Source organism: Chinchilla lanigera, unplaced genomic scaffold (assembly GCF_000276665.1).
Source record: "Chinchilla lanigera isolate Chin_1 unplaced genomic scaffold, ChiLan1.0 scaffold00002, whole genome shotgun sequence".
Lineage (NCBI taxonomy): Eukaryota > Metazoa > Chordata > Mammalia > Rodentia > Chinchillidae > Chinchilla > Chinchilla lanigera.
Genome location: NW_004955403.1, coordinates 14,377,602 through 14,395,284, shown reverse-complemented (window position 1 = coordinate 14,395,284; position 17,683 = coordinate 14,377,602). Strand labels below are relative to the sequence as shown.

At 36.0% G+C, this 17,683-nt stretch overlaps 1 protein-coding gene across 2 annotated transcripts in view; it reads left to right on the top strand.

Moving 5' to 3' along the window:
• Nup35 (nucleoporin 35kDa) overlaps positions 1–13,694 on the top strand; it is a 33,804-nt gene extending 20,110 nt beyond the window's left edge. For both annotated transcript variants that reach the window (XM_005373342.2, XM_005373341.2), the window contains exons 5-9: positions 6,935–7,076; positions 9,902–9,971; positions 10,749–10,877; positions 11,862–12,026; positions 13,084–13,694. In XM_005373342.2, the coding sequence (XP_005373399.1) occupies positions 6,935–7,076; positions 9,902–9,971; positions 10,749–10,877; positions 11,862–12,026; positions 13,084–13,161 (584 nt within the window). In that variant the 3' untranslated portion in view covers positions 13,162–13,694. The remainder of the gene's footprint in view (positions 1–6,934; positions 7,077–9,901; positions 9,972–10,748; positions 10,878–11,861; positions 12,027–13,083) is intronic.
• Positions 13,695–17,683: the final 3,989 nt, after the last annotated feature.

The following is a 17,683-nucleotide window of genomic DNA, read 5'->3' as shown; positions in this document are numbered from 1 at the left end:
AAATACTTTTAGATTATGTATAAGTAATTACTTTTTTAGAGTAGTCAACAAGGTACAAATTAGATTGCTTATTCATTTGAGATTTAATTTTGGTTTGTTTTATTTTTAAAGGTCGTAATGGCTGTCTCAACTTGAGTCTTCATGTAGTTTCTTGCTTGAAGGTTATTACATGATGCAGCATAACTAAATTGTACCTTCTTAATGGTAACGCAGGATGTAAAAACTGGATTGGCTTCAGGTTTTATGCTAACGTGCTTTGTACTATTTTGGGTTTTTAAAAGCATGTTTTTGTGTAAGAACTAAATTTATTTAAGGATCTCTTTTGTATAACTATGTGCTTTTGCTTATTTCCTAAAGGGATAGTTGGTAAATTAGTTAGTAAACATACTTTTAAAACATACAGTGCCTGTATGTTTTAAATCAGCCTTATTTTAGAAATATACTTGTTTGATATATCTGTGGTGATGAGAAAAAAAGTAACTTAAATGTTTTTATAGCATGTGTGTAGTTTAGGGTTACCTTAGATTACTTTGTATCATTGTTTTAAAAGTAAGTGTAAGCTCAGTTTTAAGTGGAGTGACTCATGTTAGCTGTGTAAAATAGTGGGATGCCATTCTTACACTAGGGGGCTCGCACCCGGCCAGGGCTTCACACATGCGAGCCAGTGGCTGTCACTGAGCTACATCTCAGCCCTGGAATTCCATTCTTGTATGTCCGTTTGTTTTCTCTAGTGTTAATATTTGTTACAAATCTTCATTTGCTTGATTGCTTTTATAAAATATTTGAGTATTGACTTTTCAAACTTCTCAAGCTGGTGGATTGTTTTTAGCCTGGTTACTTGATTGCTACTTACACATAGTCATGTAGGTAGTCTTAAGCATCTTTCCTTGTTGTCTTGTAAGATCTAGACAGTTATGCAGTGTCCCAGCCTGGTCCAGAAATTTTAAACGGAGCAGTCTGGAAATAAACAATTCATACATTTTAAATTGCACATCATTCTCCGTACATGATGAAATTTTGCGTTGTCCTCTGTGATGCTTTGAGCCATCTCTGTCCAGCACGTGGATGCTGTGTCCTGCTTTTCAATCACTTAGCAGCCATCTCAGTTTCCAGGTCTCCTGTGAAAGTATCACAGGCTTGTGTTCAAGTAACCCTTACTGCATTAATAATGACACCGGAGGGCAAGAGCAATGATGTTGGCAGTGTAGATAAGCACAAGAGAAGCCATAAAGTGCTCTTGTTAAGAGAAAACTTCAGAAGTTCTCAATAAGCAGGAAGTTAAAAAAAGGAGATGCAAAAGTTGCTACACACTATTTTAAAAATGAATCCTCTTTTGAATTGAAATACGAACATTTTGTGAAATTTTGAAGAAGGCAAAAGAAATTTGTGTTACTTTTGGCAGCTGCACCTTCAACTGTAGAAGTTACTCCTATGGTTCATGTTTAAATGCTTAGGAGAAAGGAGATGTTCAGGAGCTGTAAACTATAAATACTCTCAGCTACTCTGGAGGCTGAGGCAGGAGAGTTGCATGTTTGAGGTCAGCCTGGGCAATTTAGTGAGACCCTTTTTTAAAATAAAAAGTTAAAAGGACTAAAGATGATTTCAGTGATAGAGCATCCCTGGGTTGAATCTCTAGTACTGGGAAGAAAAACAAAAACAAAAACAAAACAAAAGCAGATATTAAATTTGTAGTGCAGTACCATCTGTGGTTTCAGTATCCTTTGGAGGTTTTGGAATGTATGCCCTGCAGTTAAGAGGGGACCGCTGCAGGCTCCTCAGTAAGCCTAAAGGATTTGAGGTAGTCTGAAACATTCTTCTTGAGGGAAAGATTATATTAATAAGTTAGATTAGTTCTGGGTTCTAAATTTGAGACCACAGTGTAGACACTCACATTTATGTGGCAAACTTAAGAGTGTTGAAGTTCTTTTTGTTTGTTAATTTTTTTTTATTTTAAAGCAAATAAAAACAAAAACGAGACAGAATTTCAAAAGATGATAGGAAATTAAGAATGGTTGTTATAAGTGACTTCTTGTTTTGTTTTTGTGCCTTTTTTTTTTTTTTTTGGAGACAGGGTCTCACTATGCAGTTCAGGCTGACTTTGAACTCACTATGTAGGCCAGGCTGACCACGGACTCACAGTGATCCTCCTGCTTCTGCCTCCCGAGTGCTGGGATTACAGGCGTGAACCTCCACACCTGCCTTGAAGTACTTAGGTGATGAGTTTTTTTCCTTCGCTTAGAATGACATTGTTGCATTGTAGTTTTTATGTGGTAACTTTAACTTTTGATTCTGTCAAGACTGTGGCTTTGTCTTGGCACTGTTGGGAAGTAAGAGATTCACATTGTAAATTATGTTGTAATATTTGGGAAGAGACTCAATACATTGGTCTTCTTCCAACAATTAAGCAATAAAATTTCAAAATTTACTCTCTTCTTGCTAAATGATGCTTTGTGTTGACGTCAGGGGTTGGCTGAAAGCTACTAATGCCAGATTCTGTTAACCAGTACAATCCAGTTTTATCTTTCAGAAAGCAAGATAAACTTCCACCCCTCTACACATTAAAGATATTTTCATATTCTTTGTAACTCAGTAGCACTTGGAATGTGATAAATTTGGGGGGACTGTTCAGGCTTTTTTCTTTTTAAATTTATTTTGGCTGTTGGAGTTTTGTAATCTTAAGAATAACTGAGAAGTTCTTGTTTGTGAATGAAGTGTCGTATTTCTGGCCTTTGAATATTACTTGTTTCACTTTTCATATGGCTCCGAGGAACTCATTCAATTCTCATGAATCATCCAATACTCATGAATACTAACCCTTTCTGTATCTCAGTTTCGGGTTTGAGTAGTGGCCTTACTTACTTTTTAGCAGGTTTGGCTCCGGTAAATCCTTGTGTCAGATGTTACAAGGGAGTGGTGGGGAACCTATGGCTCATGTGCCGCAGCAGGCATGCAGAGCCGTCTCTGTCAGCATGAGAGCCAGGTCGTCCCACCGAGGTGTAACAAATCAGCGTACATACGGCAGCAAAGGTCACATTAAATGTACAAAAGCATGCCAAATGCAAACGTCTACCTTTCATTAAAAAACTTCTGTATCATTGAAAGCTCTATTCTGTGTTTTTCTTTTGAGACAAATGATAATTGTTTTTTTCTAAACTAAAACCTCAGTATTCAGGTTTTAATTGCAGTGTTGGCACTTCGCAATGAATAAGTGGGTTTTGGGTTGAAATTTGGGCATGTGTCACTAAAAGGTTCGCCATAAGTGGGTTTTGGGTTGGAGTTTGGGCATGTGTCACTAAAAAGGTGCCATCACTGTTATAAGGCATGTAAGAGGTACTTGACATAATGTCAAGATTCCATCATATTTGTTTTATAAGGATAAACTGGTCAAGTAATACAGGAAATTTTGAGTTGAGTAAGGTTATAAAGATATCAGGACTTCCTTATTGAAAAACCCTTGTGAATTTTTAATACGTTAATGTACATCATAAATCTGAGATCAGGATAGTGTACAGATTTTTAATAAAACTTTTACCACAGAGGCTTTGGGAGGGCAATTTCTTAAGAACTTGCAGAGAATCTTTTTGTTAAGTGTATAATATAAAGTGTAAAGTTAAGTGTATAATCTAAAAATCCATTTGACTGTAAATACTTTGGAATGATTTAAGATCAAAGTTGGAATGGTTTTTCAGTTCAACTGGGAATTCAGGATAGAGGCCAAAGCAGCAGCTATATCTTATTTTTAGAATGTGTTGAGCAAGGAGTGGGCAGAAAATCCACAAAAAGGGACTGTGAATCACATATATGGCTCTTTAGAATACGTTTTTTCAAACTTCTTAATTTTTAGAGATTCTTTACAATCTCTAAAGTTGAAGAACAAAGAACTTGTGCTTATGGGGATTATAGCTTTCTGTGTTCACTGCATTAGAAACTAAAATCGGAGAGCCAGGGCTGCAAGAGGCCCCAGAGCACTTGCTGATCTGCAGAAAACGCAGCTTCAGCCATGGCTGGTGCCCCTCCTGTCCTGAGGTGCACTGTCGGTTACAGGTCTCCTGCTGTGCACACAGCATGAGTACCAGCGAGGAGGATACTGTTGCCCTCCTGCCAGAGGGGGAGTCAGTTTTATCCGTGGGTAAGGAGACAAACGATTTCAAAGCCATCCATCTCAGTATTTTGGCAAAAAATGAGATTTATTGTTTCTGTTGATATTGTGTGTTTACCCTTTAATGGATTTTAAGGAGTGTGAAAAAACGTTTGCTTCCCTCAAAGAAAAGAAACCATTGAAATTTGGTTTTCCTTTGGTTTAGTGCTGTACAGATTTCTTAGAGGAAAAGGGCTGTGTGTCAGCTCAGGCTTGTGTGATAGTTCTCAGGCCGACACCATCTAGCATTGTGGTCTGGTTGTGGGGCCCACCTGTGACTGCAGCTGGGGCTGTCATTCAACGAAGAGCTCATCATGGATTTCCATCAGCATGAGGATCAGGGGTAGTTTACTGCATGATAGACATGAACGGGATGGCCAGGGACCAGAAGTTACTGGGCTGTTGGTTAAGGTGTGCTCTTAGGTACCTGATGATAACTTTTCTGGTTAAAATATTAATTAATGATAAAATAATAATTTTCTAATATGAAAAATAAAACAATTTTTAAATAATAAAATAATTTTCTAATAATAAAATAGTTAATTTTCTAATAATTAATAAAATAATTAATTTTCTAATATGAAAAACCCAAACTCTGAATAATTTAAATGAGCAAAATAAAAGGGAGAAGTCGGAAACAAGGAGATAGATTCTGTGGAGTTGGGAAGGGGATCTAGGGAAAGATGGAAAGGGGATTAAAAATGATCAAGATGTGGCATGTGCCATGCTAATAAAGATAAAAAGTCCTTGTATCATCAAAGCTAAGACAAAATTTAAAATATATGTTCATTAAAAAGTATAGTTTTTTTCCAAATGAACAAATAGTCTTTTCTGAAGTGAAAAATAAATTTTTCTAAGGCAAAAATTTTTCATGATAACAGTGTCATAGGTTTATGTTTTGCAGATCGTTACGTATATTTTAATAAAGTACAAGTGAGTTGTTAAGTATCTTGATTCTGTAATTCAGCCTGAAATATTGGACCACATTTTGTAGCCTCTGGCAAAGTCCATTGTATGCTCATAAAGAAAGTGAAAAAGACATTTTATATTGTTATAAAAATAATTTTGCCTTCAGGTAGTCAAGGGTCTAGTAAGTGCAAGTACTGGTTTAACTAGATTGCGGCCTAGGGACTCATGCCTCCACTTGTCTTATTTAATGTACCCTGTTTCCTGATGTCTTACATGGAGCTATAGTGGGACCCGTGGTACAGGACTGTTGGAATTAAATACAATTATGCCTGTAGTTAATGATGTGGTAACAAGCACGTGACGCTGCCCTCTTACTTCAGAACGTTGTGCTGGCTGCACTTGTGCTCAGAGCTTTTCAATGGTTTCCCACCTCCCTTGAGGTAAAAGCCAAATTTCTGACATTGCTTAAAAGCTCTTCCTTCATAATTGGACGTGTTGTTGCCTCTACTCTCAAGTATTTGCCCCAACCCAACCGGCTGGCTCGCTGTGCGAGTGGTGCCTCCTGCTCCTCACCGCGCGCCCGCCGGGCCGTTCTCAGTGCCTTTCGCGCGTGCCGCCTTCTCACGTGGTGTTCGTTTTGCAGGGCTCGGTGCGTCTGGCTCCTCACCTCCTTTCGATCTTTCCTATCGTGTCACCGCTGTGAAGTCTTTTTCCATTTAGCCCTTCTGTAGACTTAATGCTTGTCTCTTTTGCTTGTTTTACCTCTAAGATTTTGTTTCCTAACATGCTAGGTATTTACCTGTCTATCTTTTGGAGTTTAGGCTCCGTTTGGGATGCTTTTGTTTTATTTATTTTTTATATAACTTGCTTACTGTATCTTCAGTACCTAAAGTGAAGGCCTGAAAAAATATTTGAATGAATTATTACTGCTATAAAAATGAAGAAAAAGTAGTCTTTGCTTCCTAGAAATGTATAGTCTTGATTGGACAGGACCTCTGAGTTAAAACGAATATAGAAGGGTTTGGCGTGGCAGGTTGGACACGGGGACGCTCAGGAAGGGGTGTCGTTACTGAATGGTAAGAGCAGCAGAGTAAGACGTTTTCGATGGAGATGGCCTGAATGCTGTGAAACTACTCTCCTGACAGGGCGGGTGTCTTTGAGAGGCACAGTGGGAATACGTTTGGAGAGTAAAGTATTTGGATTTTGTTCTGTGGATGAAATTTTAAAATATTTTTAAGGCAGAGGCACTGTGATTAAAAAATGGTACATAGGGAAGGTGAATCCAACAGGAATCCTTCAGTCCTTCAGAGTCCTAAGGAATTTTTCTGGTAGACTTAATAAAATTAATGAGATAATTGGCAATTTATAATAGATAATAAAACATTTACAAAATCATGAACTATGTCTAATTGTTAATGACCTTATCTTATTGTATGGTTATAAAATTGTTATACAGTTTTGTTTTGCTTTGTTTTTTTTTTTTTCCCTTGGGTTTTTTTTTTTTCCCCCGGTACTGGGAATCGAACTCACGACCTTGGGCTTGCCAGGCAGGTGCTGTGCCGCTGAGCTAAATCCCCAGCCTCTTGTTTTGTTTTTTTGAGACAGTGTCTCCCTGTGTAGTTCAGGCTGACCCTGAACTCATTGTGTAGCCTCCCAGGCTTGCCTTGAACTCATGGCAAACCTCCTGTCACAGTTTCCTAAGTGCTGGGACTACAGGTGTGTGCCATCACACCCAGCCTACAGTTTCATGTTTTGAATTACTTATATAATGGCAAACATTTTCATGAATAAAGCTTTTCATTAATTGTATTTCATAAACTAGAATCTTTACTTTAAAATGACTCAAAGTTTATATTGGTAATTAACTTACTAAATATACTAATATAGGGCAAAGTGTGTTTAGTCCAGCAAATATTGGTCAACCAAGAAAGACAACACTATCACCTGCCCAGTTGGATCCTTTCTATACTCAAGGAGATTCTCTGACCTCAGAAGATCACCTCGATGACACTTGGGTGACTGTATTTGGGTAAGGTTTTGACCTTTTAAAAACAGATACCTCTACGCCAACATTTGATAATGAGTACTATATTATCAGGCAGTTCAGAAGACTGGAAAGAATTGCACAGTAAGGCCCATATACCCACTACCTTGATGTTAACAGTTTGCTACATTTGCTTTATCTGTCATCCACCCATTTATTTTTGGTTGTCGTTGGTATGTTTCATAGTAAGTTGTAGTCATCGGTCCATGCCACTCTGACACTTCAACACGCATTATTAACTGGAGTTCCATGGTTTTCTCAAATCATTTGTCTGTGGGTCTCTTCCCAAATTATTTCCTCTTAAGCGAATTTACTGGCTGTTTGAGCAGAATTTCTCCCTTAGAGAGCTCCTTTCCCACTTTATAATGGTCATTTCTCAGTGTCTGGAAGACTTAACAAGTTTTGAGCTAGCAAAATTGAACTTTGTTCATATGCACACCGTGTATCACCTACTGGTTTATGCATTCTAGTCACAGAAGGTTGAATGTTAGAAACAGAGGAGGGCAGTCCTAGATGCATAGTGAGTACATTTTTACATCCCCAAAATACTTTAAAGCACCTTAGAGATCATAGTGTATAGTTGTTTATTTTACAGAGGAGGAAACTGAGGTGTAGACAGATAAAATGGATAAAATAGCTGTTCACATCTAGTTAACAGGAAAGCTTCAGCAGAACTCAGGCCTTTTTTGATTTTTTTTCAGGCTGATATTGATAGTACACTGTGTAAAGTTTATTTCTCAAAGTGCATATTTGCCATACTCATACTGGATCTTTACTATATTTATTTTGGGGGTAAAAAATGATAATACATGAATTCTTTGAGCAATGTTTAGAGGATTTTATGTTTTAAAAATTAAAACACATAGTATAAGAATCTACGGTGAAGAGTCTTCCATACTACTGCTGTCTCCAGCTACCATTTTTCTTTTCAAGATACTGATTGCTAGATTCTATGTGTTACTGACTCTGTTTTCATTAGGAGCGGGATCATTGCATTCCCGTGTTCTCCACAAGAGCCAGTGCTCAGCCATTGGCATAACATTCGGGCTGTTTCTGTTTTTCTTTATTGTCTAAAATTTTATGTTTTTATGAAATGGATGACTGGTTTTGAACATAGATGTCTATTCTAGTCTTTTTTTTTTTTTTTGGTTTTTCTCCGGTACCGGGAACCGAACTCACGACCTTGCGCTTGCCAGGCAGGCGCTTTTGCCGCTGAGCTAAGTCCCCAGCCCCGTCTATTCTAGTCTTAGTTCCTTTCTCCTCCTGAGAGAAAATACCCAACACCCATAACTTAAGGAAGGAGACCTTTATTTTGGCATATGTTTCAGCCCATGGTTAGCTGGCACCGAGGCAGGATGGCATGGCAGAGTGGCGTAACAGAGCTGCTCACAGCGTGGTGGACAGGAGGCACAGAGTCAAGGGAGGAGCCAGGGCAGGAGATGAACCCTCAGTGACTTGCTCCTCCTGACCTGGCCTCACCACCTACTGGCAAGTCAGCTGTAGTGCTCACATGATTCGGTCACTTTGCAAAAAGCCCTGCCTGTGAGTACGTGAAGCTTTTGCGGGGGCATCTAGATGTAAACCTTCACAGTTCCTAATTATGTTTCAGGTTCAATAGTAATGGTGTCACTTTTATGATTCCCAGTAATTAAATTATTTTAGCCACCCCTCTTCACGTAAGACAAACACTCCTAGTGCCTCCTTATTGTGTAAATTTTATGTTTTAGTCACCCTCTGTATGAGATTGAAGCATTCTCCTTTAGGCATCAAACATTTTATTTTGATTATTTATAGCGAAATACCTCTAAAATGTGTTATATGTTCCTTTTTCATAGTTTACTATGAAATATCATTCATTATTTTGGATGATTCTTTTTAAGAGTATTGGAATATTACTTTCTATTCAGAGTGGTCCTAGAGTCTTAGAGTTAGGTTTTATTTCTTGTCTACCACGCTTACTTACAGCCATTTTCTTTTTTTTCCTGTGTTTTTGTGCTCGATAGGCACCCTGTTTTACTTGTCTTTCCTTGGGGTTAAAAATGTCATATCTAGAGATATTTTAACATGTTTAATCCCCCACAACTCAGGTTTTTTCTATGGGGCCTGAAGAACCAAATTAACCAAGTTAGTAAAGAACTTCCAGATATATGTATTTTCATACCTCTGATAAATACTGGTTTTAGAATGGAAAGTAGCTTTATTGTTTGGACTATAAAGTAATAACATTGTCATTGTGCAATAGTCAAACCGCACAGCACTTTATAAAGAAAAAAGTAAAAAGCATTTTCAGTTTTCCATTTGAAGATATGGCTATTAAGTTTTGATTGCTATCCTTCTAAATTATTTTATACCATTAATATTAGTGCTAAATTTTATTTTTGTTTGAAGCCTACACTTTAGAATTTTGTTAGAGGGATCAAGGCAGAATGATGTGTCTGTATTTTAAAATTTCCTCCTGATAATCTTAATGTATCTAGCTACATATAAAAGCATACACATACTACAAAGCACAGAAAATAAATTACAGAACTGCATCTTTATAGTTATATTTGAAGAGTTTTAATCATGGCTATAAAAATGGGAATTTTAGAGATTTCAGAAATAGAATCTGGCGGTAGAGTATAGCTGAGTCAACACTCGGCTATTTTTCTTTTGAGTGACTGTTCCTTGATGAAGTTAGCCTATTCAGGAGAAAAGAAGATTATTAGAGGTCTCTTACTAATGTTCTAGGTGCTTGGGGGGAGAGTAATTTATGCATTTGTCATTGATGGTAGAAGGTGACTGTTTTGTCTGGACAACTCTTTTTTCAGGTTTCCGCAAGCATCTGCTTCCTATATATTATTACAATTTGCACAGTATGGAAATATCTTAAAGCATGTGGTAAGGTTTGCTTTTTTATCCATTCAGAATTTTGGCTAACAAAAAGCTGTGAATCAAAGGAAACTGCTTCTGAATTTTGTCTTTTTATAAACTTCAATTTTTAAAAAAAATTTTCAAAGATAATGTCCTTTGGAGTCTGAAAGGCTCAAAGTTGCATAATGTCTGATAGAGTGGATTAAAAATAGAAGATAGGAAGAGTGAAAATTTCAGGATCCACCCTTCCTTTTTTAAGTGGTTTAGTCTCTTAAAAAAGATAGATTGTGCTAAATATTATTTTACTGTTTTTCAATTTGTTCTTGCTTTATTGGCAGTGAAGGAAAAAGGAAGCTCCTGACTATAGAATTTTTAGAGTTCTTCGTCTTATATAAAGCTTTAAAAAAATGATTGGACTTTGCAGAAGTTATACCACCAGTTCTTTTTTCACTATTACAAGGCTAGCTTCACAAAATCATATTGATGAATAAAGTTTTAAAACATTTCATACCAAGTGTTGATGTGACCTTTTCATAGGAAACAGTTGTTTTGAGAATTACTTTGCTTTCAGAGAATATTTGCCACATATGTACTCTATTTTGGAGAATTAAGAACTGAATAGAGATTACTGAAACTCTGTTTCTATAAGAGTTTTGTTGAATTCTAATATATACTTTTTTACTGGGCATCGAATAAAAAATGAAAGTGTAAATTCATCCTCACACGTCTTTGTTTTGTAATAGAGTTCATTAAGTGTCGTTTTTATATATTTTTTATCTTAAGAGACAACTTCATTTTTTGCAGATGTCTAACACAGGAAATTGGATGCATATTCGTTATCAATCTAAACTGCAGGCCCGGAAAGCATTAAGCAAAGATGGGAGAATATTTGGAGAATGCATCATGATTGGTGTAAAACCATGTATAGACAAAGTAAGTTATTGGTGATAAAACAAAAACACTTTAGTCTATGTGAAGAACATGAGACTTTAGTATTAACATTTGGTGTTTATGTCACTTGAGTTTACTGTGTTTCTTATTCTCTTTTTCTAAAATATGCTTGCTTTTTGTGGTAAGACAAAAATGCTTACAGGACTTTAGAGATAATCCATCCCAACCCCTTCATTTTTCAAAGAGGTCAAGTAAGTGTAAGTAATTTGTTCAGAATTGTCATAGATGCAGCCCATAGAGTGGGTCTTTTGACAACTCATCTGTGTCTTATACAAAGCGCCATCAGATTCTTTAAGTACTTTAACTGAATGATGGTATTTTCACAATGAACTAGTTCACATGAATGGTAACTAATGGCCAACTTTTAAGTAGCTGATGCTTTTTGTTACTCATTTCTATTTCTAAATGTTAAAACTTGTATTTCCATATTTATTAAACAAAATTGAGTATAATTTAAATTTGTGGCTTATAGAATTGTTACGAACATACTGTAAGTAAGACTTGTACTACATACTAGGCATTTTGTTTGGTGCTGGTAAGTCACATTAGGAGCAGAATAGATATGTTGCTGTTCTTACAATTTACCGTAGCCATGCAGTTGAGTAATTGTGTTGTTGTATAACAGATACTCACTTCAGCTAGAGGACTGTCTTAGGTTACTGGGTACTAAATAGATTTGGACTTTGTTTCTAGCTTCCTGTCCAGTTTTCCCTAACAATTCTCTTGTTTTGTCCTTGCTAATTTTTCATAGTGTTTTTTAGAAGATTCTTATCCTTGTGGTTTATAGTTGTGTTGAGGGTGTTTGACAAAACTGAATTAAAATTTTTGATGGACCATTAGATCTCAAATGTGTTTGAAAGGTAAAAAAAATTGCCTCTCTTAATAAATGTTTTTGGAAGTATTATGTAATATTGGATAATAGGTATTAGATTTATAATAAAAGGAATTGTTCCTTTGTTTCTCCAGAGTGTTATGGAAAACAGTGACAGAGGTGCTTCGTCATCTTCATCTCTAGCTTTTACACCACCAGTCAAAACCGTAGGCACACCAACGCAACCTGGAAGTACTCTTAGGATTTCTACTATGAGGCCTCTTGCTACAGCATACAAAGCTTCTACTAGTGACTACCAGGTATTTTAAGGGTTGGCTCAAAAAGATGTAGTGAAAGGCTAAGAGCATGGTGTGTTTAACTGTTCTATTGGATTGATCTCCGTACCACTCAGTATTTCCTGCTGTGTTGATTGCTTTGATGAAACCTTTACCCTTCTTGAGTTTTCTATATAAAGGTAGAATCTTGCCTAATTAGAAAGTTGTCTTGAATTTTTAAAACACCAGGAGTGGAAGGGGGGTTGCTATAGCTTAGTGGTAGAGCCCTTGCCCGGCATGTGTAGTGTCTGGTCTGGATCTCTAGCACCATACATACATTTGTTTTTCTTTGCCATTTCTTAAAACGTTTCAAAAGTTTATTGCCTTACCTTATTTTTATACATAGAAAATGTCTTCTGTAAAAACTGCTGGCGTGATGCAACTTTAAACCCAATTCACTTGATGACTAAAACTGATGGCATCACAAGTGGACAACCTTAGGTTGGAGTAGTCTTGGTTATCAAAGAAGACATTTGCTAGCCTTTATTTTAATAGGTGGAAAACTTCTCACTTCACAATAGTTTTGAAAAGCTCATTGTATTTTTGGAAGAATGGTAGAAGAATTTTGACTCTGATTTAATATATTGTTGTCTCTTCCTAATTTTCCAAGAGTTTTCAACTTTGTCAGCTGCAAACAAAGGCCCAAAACAAAGCACATAAAATACTTGTGCTCTAGTAGGGCAAGTAAGGACTCTGTAGTTTTTGTTTTCCCTAAAATTTGGAGATCATTGTATTACTTATTTTCCCTTGTTTCCTTAAACCTATGTTTTAAATTCCCCATTTCTTGCAAATTTTGTATTATTTTTCAGTTTTCTCATTTAACGAACAGATGTTTTACTTTGTTAAAAAAACGAGATTTTACCATTCTTAAAAGCATTAGGATATTACAAGTTCATGTTTTAATCTATAAAGTGTATAATTTAATGCCATAAATGTGTTTTAGTATTTTAGTGTTTCACTTGTAAATTGGCCATTAATTATAGAATTGACTATCGCTGAAGGAACCATAATGTAACTTATGTGTGTTTGTGTTTTCTAATAGGTTATTTCTGACAGACAAACGCCAAAAAAAGATGAAAGTCTTGTATCCAAAGCAATGGAATACATGTTCGGCTGGTAGTGTATCAGGAACTAAGAACTCAACTGCCAAGGAGGAGGTTGCTCCACTGAAAGCAGATCACTGAGTATTGCCAGTTTCCTTCGGTTAGTTGTATAACCACTCATGGCAGTGTTTGCTAGCTTCTCGTACAAAGCTGTTTTCTTTAAGGATACAGCCTGTTTCTAGCTTGCATTTTAAGAGATGCTTGAGATACATTTCAAGGAAAATTAAAAATCCCTGTAGACTGGATTTTGTTTCTGTAATCGTGCATGCTGACACACAAAAACCAGCATTAATGACCATAAATTAAATGATTGAACTTGCGGGGAGGCTTCATAGTCTTTGTGAGAAGGGGGTGAATTTCATGAAGAACTACAGCTGCTTGTACCAAGGCACAGTGATTATAATTAGTAGTTTGAATTATGGTCTTTTAATTTAGATAATATTTAATATTTTAATTATCTTTGTATATATCCTGTCTTGAATTGTCATCCTTCAATGTTCTAAAACCAATTCTTTTTAAAAACCTACCAATAAAACTTCTTGATAATAAATTTTGTCTAGTATATGTATTGAATACTTTTCCAAAGGGTGATTTATTATGCTTACAAAAGGTTTTCGGTATCCCCTGGAATAGAGAATGTATTAACTTACACAGTTCTGTAATCCAGCTTCATTTACCATTAAATTTTGCTATAGTTCTTTTCTTTTTCTTTTGTTTAACATGTTCATGATGGGGCCGTATTTCGTGTGCCTTGTTACTAAGGGGCTTAAACCGCTGGTGGTACATGTGTGAGTGTCCCGTGCAGGATCATACCACTGTACCTCCAGTAATACAAACCACCCAGTGGGACAGTCGTGGATGTGCCACCAGTGTGGTTCAAGCTGGTGGGAATGTCTTAAAACACATCTCAGTTGTGAGGTAATTTTAATCTAAATACTGGAGAATTTATAAAAAATGAACATTTCATAATGTCAGTGTCTCATTTAACAGTTACTAATTTCTTAATATCTAGTATCCCTTACATTTTAAATTGTCTTAATTATCTCCCAAATGAAGAACATATGTTTGGTTTATTTAAACCATGATGTAAACTGTGTCTGCATAGTATATGTATTTTGTTGTTTTTTTTTCTCTTTAAGTATCCTAAAATCTAATGTAGTTCCCTCTCTACTCCCCCAACCCAGTGGACTATGACCATTTGTAGGAGTCATGTGAGTTGCACGTAGTATCTCACAGAATTTAGTCAGTTGCTTTCTTGTTAAGCTTGTTCATCGTTTATTGATTCCTTACCTTAAAGGTCAGGTCTAGAGCGATCAATTAGCTTCGGTTTTATTTTTTTAGAAGAAAACTGGTTAGTAGTATGGTACATTTTCTATTACACTAGGTCAAGTGGTATATAATTCTGGTTGTCTCACTTTTAATGTGATGTTTTTTTCTTTGGTACCAGGAATTGAACTCAGGAACTTGTGCTTGCCAGGCAGGCACTTATGCTGCTGAGCTATATCCCCTGCCCTGGTTGTCTCACTTTTAATGATGCTCAGCTTGATTATTGGGCATTGGTAGAGAAGCCTGACACTTTCATTAGAAAGTTCCCCACAACCTTTGTATTTAGTGTAAAATCCCCGCATTAATGTGCTTGCCTCAGTCAGTTATTTCACACAGAACTGCAAAATGGTGATTTTCCCCCAGATTTATTATTACCTTTGCATCTACATGCTGGAATTCTTTTGTGTAGAACCTTGTTCTACTATGGCTGTTTGGTTACCATGGTATACATTCATACAGAAGAGCAGGCTACTTAATCCTTTATCAACTTTCAGAGTGATATTTTGTATCTTAAATACATTTTATTTCTGTTTTTGATAACACTGTATGTTGGTGGTCTTTTAAATGCACTGTTTCAATCACCTGCAATCATTGTCCTTTTAAAAGTTGAAATTAGCCCCTGCCTCCGTTAAGAATATCATCAGAGTGGCTTTTGTGAGAAAGAAAGGTTTATAATTGAAATGGCATTTGACCCTGGTACATGTATCGTGATAGTCTGCATCTTTCTTTATCTTTCATACATTTTTATAAAGAATAACTAAAACAGCATGTTGTGTGGAATGTTTTGCTGTGTTTTTTAAATCACACCAAACTGTAATGAAAGATTTCAGTTTTTGAGATGAAGTGATATAAGGGATGTACTGGCTTGGGTGAAAATCCATTTACCATTACATTTAGAGAGTATTTTACATCATAAAATTTGCATTGCAGCTTTTCTCTTCCAACGTAAAACAGCATTATATTTTATGTCCTGTTTCATTACACGTTGGACTCAATTATTCAAGGCAAAACTGGTTATTAATTTTCCTTAAGAAAACTCTTATTAGATGATGTGCATGCACACACACACATTTTTCTCAAAGGGCTGTTTTCTTGGTTTTTGGAAGGTACATTTTATTTGCATAGGGCTTCTTAGAACATGAAATTTGTTCTTTGGCTAAAAAGATTTGTTTTTTATGTTGGAGTTTCATCTTCCCTGAATATCATCTTACTCATCTTTGTATTATCACATCAGTTACTTAAAATATTCCAGGGAAATCTCAGGAAGCAAGCTACGATATTATTCAACACTATTTAAAAAAAAAAGATCCCTGTAAAGCTAGAAAGGTCCAGAACCACACCTGATAAAATTTCAGAAAAGTCCATTCACATAAAAACCAAAGTTAGAGTCACACTGGGTTACAAAAACATAGGACAAAGAACAAAATAACCTCATAAGACGGTGAAAGCACACAAAAGGGCATGCCCAGAAAATGTGTAAAAGACATGACCTAGCACTTAAAATTGGATTGTAAGAAGCTTAGAAATTGATAAAAGATGTGAAATAATTACAATAATCAAAATGTGACAACTTTGAGAAAAACTTAGAAATAAAGGAAAATTGCTGAGATTTAAACTAGAGGAAGTAAAAGCATATGAGCAACAGAGAATGCTTTAAAGAAAATAGAAGATAAACATGGAGGATTGTGAGCTGGGAGTGAAGCTCAGTGGTACACTGCTTGCCAAAACAAGAACAGTAATAATAATAATGGAGAGTGACTTTCAAACTCAGGAACGAAAAACGATTAGGAAAATGACCTTTTAGAGACAGAAGCATACTTCATAATATGGGTGGAACAGGAAGAGGATTTTAAACTACATCTTGGGATAACACTGTCCCTAACCTGAGAAAACCAACAGCAAGACAAACTTTGGGTTTGGCTCTCTAGACAAAGCCAGTGACTTACAAGAACAAGAACTAAACTGCAGCAGTATGCCAGGAGGAAAAAAAAAACAACATTTTTTTGCAGGGCATGGCGGTATACACCTGTAATCCCAGCTATTTTGGAGGCTGAGGCAGAAGGATCACAAGTTCAAGGCCAGCCTAGGCACTTTAGCAAGACCGTGTCTCACAATAAAATGAAAAGGGATGGGGATATTGCTCAGTGGTAGATTTTTGCTTAGTGTGTTTGAGGACCTGGGTTCAATCCCTGATAAACACCACCAGAAACAGAAGGAGCAAGTTTTGTTTCATTGCTCTATTGTGTTTCCATTCTCTGTTCATTTGTCTCTGCTGTTGTCTGTATTATATCCACTTTGTTAGTTTTGAGTTTGGAGTTTTTGTGTGCGAGTGTTTTGTGTATGTCTGCTACATCTTAGTTTACGTGTCCAGTTCTCATTTATCTTTGGTCTGGTTCTGTATTCATTGCTAAAGTAGGATTTGTTTTCTCCTTTAATTCTCTTGTATTTTGTTTCATATATTTTGATGATCTGTCATGTGCAGAAATGTTTGTAATTGTTACGTTTCACTGTATTGAGCTTTTTATCATATAATGTTAGTTTCTTGTAACCTTTTTTGATTTAAAGTTTTTTTTTTTGTTCAGCATTGGCAGGGCCACTCTCACTCCTTTGTTTACTATTTAAAAGGCATTTCATTCTTTTATTTTTCAGTCTGTTTTTATCTTTGAATCTAAAGTGAGTATAGCATATAGCTGGATCCAATGTTTTTACTTATTTTGCCAATCGGTCTTGACTGGGAAGTTTAATTCACTTCCATTTAAGTAGTTACTGGTAAGGAGGGACTTGTTTTGTTCTTCTGCTGTTTGTTTTCTGTGTAACGGCTTTTTTGTCCTTGCTTCCTATCTCTTGTTTAGTTGACTTTTTGGGTAGTGTCATGTTTAAATTTCTTTCTCATTTTCTTTTGTATATATTCTATAGCTAATTTTTTTGTAGTTACCATGGGGATTACATTTACTACTGTAGAAGTGTTACTCTAATTTATGCCAGTGTAACATAAACAGCCTGCAAACATAGACCCTTTACGACTATTCTCACCTGTTTTCAGTTATTACTAAATTGCATGTGTATGTAGCTCATGCCTCAAACATAAACTAGTAATTCTTTTAAATGCATTGGTCTCAAATTATGTAGAAAACAAAGTTTCATATTATAAATTAAAGTTCCAGTAATTCTAGGTTTTAGATTAATAGTTGTTTAAAATGTAAGAGTTTCTTA